The sequence below is a fragment of the Procambarus clarkii genome, chromosome 46 (assembly GCF_040958095.1).
Source record: "Procambarus clarkii isolate CNS0578487 chromosome 46, FALCON_Pclarkii_2.0, whole genome shotgun sequence".
Lineage (NCBI taxonomy): Eukaryota > Metazoa > Arthropoda > Malacostraca > Decapoda > Cambaridae > Procambarus > Procambarus clarkii.
In genome coordinates, this window is record NC_091195.1 from 30,509,429 (window position 1) to 30,513,771 (window position 4,343).

Genomic DNA, 4,343 nt, shown 5'->3' on the forward strand with positions numbered 1-4,343 from the left:
ATTCAGGCTTGTTCGCACTCATATATATATATATATATATATATATATATATATGTCTCATTGAATATGACCGCATATTCTGTATTTACTATCTTCTGATTTAGGGCTTCTGTCCCTCTAACTATTTTCTTAGCATCAGGGCTTAGCTGAAATAGGAGTTCTCCAAAACTCATTTTCGTAGTTTCAAGGTGAAGAAAAGAAGTGAATTACTATAGAATGTATTACACTTATTTATACAATTTGCACAACTTTTCGAACCTCCATGGGTTATTCTCAAGTGAAAAGAATTTTCAGGACTGGTTGATTTTATACCCACACTGGGTCAGGTGATAAGACAATAAAGGTGAAAACATGGGGGAGATACATAAGGGATAAATGGGGGGTGAAACATAAGAATAGAGGTAACTGCGGAAGGCCTATTGGCCCATACGAGGCAGCTTCTATCTACATACAAAGATTAATCAAGTGTAATTGGCCTGTTATGTTTAACAGTGTCTTCTGTGTTGGCATGGTTATGTTCTGGTCTTGTCCAAACTCTCATGGTGGGTAGAGTAAATAGTTCCGTGATTTGGATGTTCATAGTAGGTTGTTCTATTCTTATGTGAATTACTTCAAGAATTTGTAATCTTCTTGCATCTTGGGTTTTGTCTATTATACATGTATTTTTGTTCAACATTTCTCTTGTTAGGTGTTTCTCTTGTCCTAACAATTACAGAGTTCATGAACATTGAAGGAACTCCTGTTCTCTCGAGTACTGTATTGTTGATGTCGTGGTCTCTCCACGTGATGTCAAGGATGCGTCTCAGGTTCCGCATGTGAAAGGTATTGAGCCGTCTCTCCTGGCGAGAGCACAAGGTCCAGGATTCCGAGGCGTAGAGAAGTGTACTCACCACACATGCCATGCAGACGTGTGCCTTGGTGTGCACTGTCAGTTTGGCATTTTCCCAAACCCGCTTTGTGAGCCTGACCAGTGTTGTTGCGGCCTTCCCGATACGCCTGTTGAGCTCAGTGTCCAGGGAAAGGGTGTCTGAGATTGTGGAGCCCAGGTACACAAACTCGTGAACTGCCTCCAGCACATAGTCTGCTATATTTATACAGGGTAGCTCATTGACATCTGATCCCATCACCTGTGTCTTCTTCAGGCTGATTGTCAGGCCGAATGCGGAACAGGCTGTGGCAAAGTGGTTGAGTAGCTGCTGCAGGCCTTCTGCTGTGTGTATGGTGATCGCTGCGTCGTCGGCGAAGAGGAACTCCCTGAGGATTCGCATCTGTACTTTTGTCTTTGCTCGGAGTCTGGATAGATTATAGAGCTTTCCATCAGATCTTGTACGGAGATAGATGCTTTCTGTGGTTGTTCCATAGGCATGCTTGACGAGGATCGCGAAGAAGATGCCGAACAGGGTTGGAGCAAGAACACACCCCTGTTTAACATCACTGTTGATGTTGAATGGTTCAGAGGTTGAGCCGTCGTACATGACTGTTCCCTTCATGTCCTTGTGGAACGATTGTATCATGCTGAGTAGGGTGGGTGGGCAGCCAATTTTGGCCAAGATCTTGAAGAGTCCGTCCCTGCTCACGAGGTCGAAGGTCTTTGTAAGGTGAATGAAGGCGATGTATGAGGCTTTTCTCTGCTCCCTGCACTTTTCTTGAAGCTGTCTCAGGGAGAACACCATGTCAGTGGTCGACCTCTCTGCTCGGAAACCACACTGTGACTCGGGGTACACTCTTTCGGCAAGAATCTGAAGCCTGACCAAGACGACCCTAGCGAAGGGTTTGCCAACGATGCTGAGGAGGGAGATGCCGCGATAGTTGACATCGCTTCTGTCACCTTTATTTTTGTAGCGAGTGATGATGTTTGCATCTCTCATGTCTTGTGGCACCGAGTCCTCCCTCCAGCACTGGCACAGAAGTTCATGAAGCTCAGATTTAAGTGTTCCACGAGCGCACTTGAGAACTTCAGGCGGAATCCCGTCGTCTCCTGGGGCCTTCCCTGAGGAAAGTGAATCCACTGCTTTCTCAACTTCTTCCACAGTTGGTTCAAGATCAAGTTCTTCCATGATGGGCAGGCATTCGATTGCATCCAAAGCCTCTACGCTGACCAAGTTCTCTCTGGAGTAGAGTTCAGAGTAATGTTCCACTCAGCGATTCATCTGTTGATCACGGTCTTTAGTGATCTCTCCAGTGGCTGACTTTAGAGGAGCCGTCCAGTTTTGTGTATGCCTGTTGCCTGTTTGATCCCTTCGTACATGCCTCTTATGTTGCCAACAGTGGCCGCAGTCTGGATGCTGGAACAGAGTCGAACCCAGTAATCGTTAGCACAGCGCCTCGCAGTTTGTTGAACTATACTGCGGGCAGTACAGAGGGCCTGTAGGTTTCTTTCTGAGGGCAGGTTCTTGTAGAATGAGAGAGCTCGTCTCTTTTTCTCTACGAGGGGTAACAGTTCCTCTGCACTGACCTCGAACCAATCTGCTGACTTGTTCTGCCTCTTACCGAAGGTGGACATGGCAATGTTGAAAATAGTGCCCCTGAGATGTGACCACCTCTCACTTGCACTATCGCAGGGTGATACAGGAAGGGGATTTACCAGCGCCGCAGTGAATTCCTCCACCTTGTGAAGGTCACGGATCTTGTTTACGTTAATTCGTGGCCTTCCCTCCTTCTTTGCTCTGTGGATTTTCCGGGGCTGGAACTTTACTCTGCAAACGGCGAGAGAGTGGTCGGTGTCGCAATCTGCGCTCTGGAAGCTGCGGGTCAGTTTGACATTTCGCAAATTGCTACGCCCCGTAAGCACCAGGTCGAGTTGGTGCCAATGCTTAGACCTGGGATGTCTCCAGGAAACTTTATGCAAGGGCTTGGTGTCGAAGAAGGAATTGGTGATGCAGAGATCATGACGGCAGCAGAACTCCAGGAGGCGCGGCCCACTCTCATCCATCTTCCCAAATCCAAACTGGCCCAGGCAGGAATGCCAAGAGCTGTGATCATAACCAACTCTTGCATTAAAATCTCCCAGGAGGAAGACTGGCTCTTGTTGAGGTATGTCTCTGAGAGCTAGGCCGAGGTCATCATAAAACTTGTCCTTCGCTTCGTTAGAGGAGGTCAGTGTTGTGTCATAGGCATGGATGAGACTGACCATTCCTGCTGCTGTATGAAGCTTAAGTTTGATGATCCTTGCAGATCCCTCCATGGGCGGTACTATGGACCCTAACAACCTGTTTCTGATGGCAAAGCCAACGCCATGCTCCCTTACCTCTTCTGGTGGTTTGCCCTGCCAGAAGAAGGTAAAGTCTTTCTCCCGTATGTTGCCGGTCGCGGGGAGACGTGTCTCCTGCAGGGCGACTATGTCCATCTGGAGCCTGCGCAGTTCATTGTTGATCATAGCTGTCTTGTGGGCGTCGTTCACTTCCAGTAGATCTTCCGAGAGACCCGGTGTCATGGTCCTTACATTCCATGTGCCCAGTTTGAGAGCTGGGTGGCTCTGTGTTGGTTTTCTTTTGCCTGGTGCATGGGTTGACGATCCTCTTGTTGGATTGTGGCCTAAGCCCCACGCACCCAGTGGAGCAGGCAGACCATGGCGGGACAGCACCTTATTGGCTGGGGGCTGTCCAGCTTGAGGCAGGCGGTAGCTGTCCTTTGAAATCGGATGATTTCTCCCACCGACGGAAGTAACCTCTGGCGTCCCACTCTACGCCAATTGAGTGGTAGGCTTATCACCGGTAACTGTCGCTTCCCGTGTTGAGCCATCACCAAGGCGATGCTGGAGCGTCCTCTCCAGGGCACAGGCCTGGGCAGTAATTATGGAGGACCAGCTGTTGCATATGCAGCAGATCCACCCTCTCCACGCCAGTGATGTGATCCAAGGGAAGGGCAGGCGCCGATACGCTTGGGACCAGTGTCGTCGCAGGAGTTACCAGACTGTAGCTGTAAACAGCTGCAAGCTGCCTTAAGGACTCTGACTCCGGATTTTTCCTCAGGGTTGACTCCCGAAGTCTTTCCCATGAGTGGGTTTAACCGCAAGACAGCAGAGGTTTCTATATAGAAATATCTAGTATATGTATATATATATATATATATATATATATATATATATATATATATATATATATATATATATATATATATATATATATGTGTGTCGTACCTAGTAGCCAGAATGCACTTCTCGGCCTACTATGCAACGCCCGATTTGCCTAATAAGCCAAGTTTTCCTGAATAATTATATTTTCTCAAATTTTTTTCTTATGAAATGATAAAGCTACCCATTTCATTATGTATGAGGTCAATTTTTTTTATTGGAGTTAAAATTAACGTAGATATATGACCGAACCTAACCAACCCTACCTAAC

The 4,343-nt window shown here is 47.2% G+C and overlaps 1 protein-coding gene across 1 annotated transcript; it reads right to left on the reverse strand.

The window, feature by feature from the left end:
• Positions 1-2,191: 2,191 nt before the first annotated feature.
• Positions 2,192-3,433, reverse strand: LOC138350593 (craniofacial development protein 2-like). Its single transcript, XM_069301616.1, has 2 exons — positions 2,696-3,433; positions 2,192-2,392 (listed from the first exon to the last, which is right to left on the reverse strand). The coding sequence occupies exons 1-2, from the start codon at positions 3,431-3,433 to the stop codon at positions 2,192-2,194; spliced, it is 939 nt and encodes a 312-aa protein (XP_069157717.1).
• Positions 3,434-4,343: the final 910 nt, after the last annotated feature.

Excerpts from the sequence above, each read along its gene's own strand:
- LOC138350593 (XM_069301616.1), bottom strand. The coding sequence starts at position 3,433 with ATGACACCGGGTCTCTCGGAAGATCTACTGGAAGTGAACGACGCCCAC. Across the intron at positions 2,393-2,695 it reads ACTCTCTCGCCGTTTGCAGA|AACCTGCCCTCAGAAAGAAA; the intron begins GTAAAGTTCCAG and ends TCATTCTACAAG.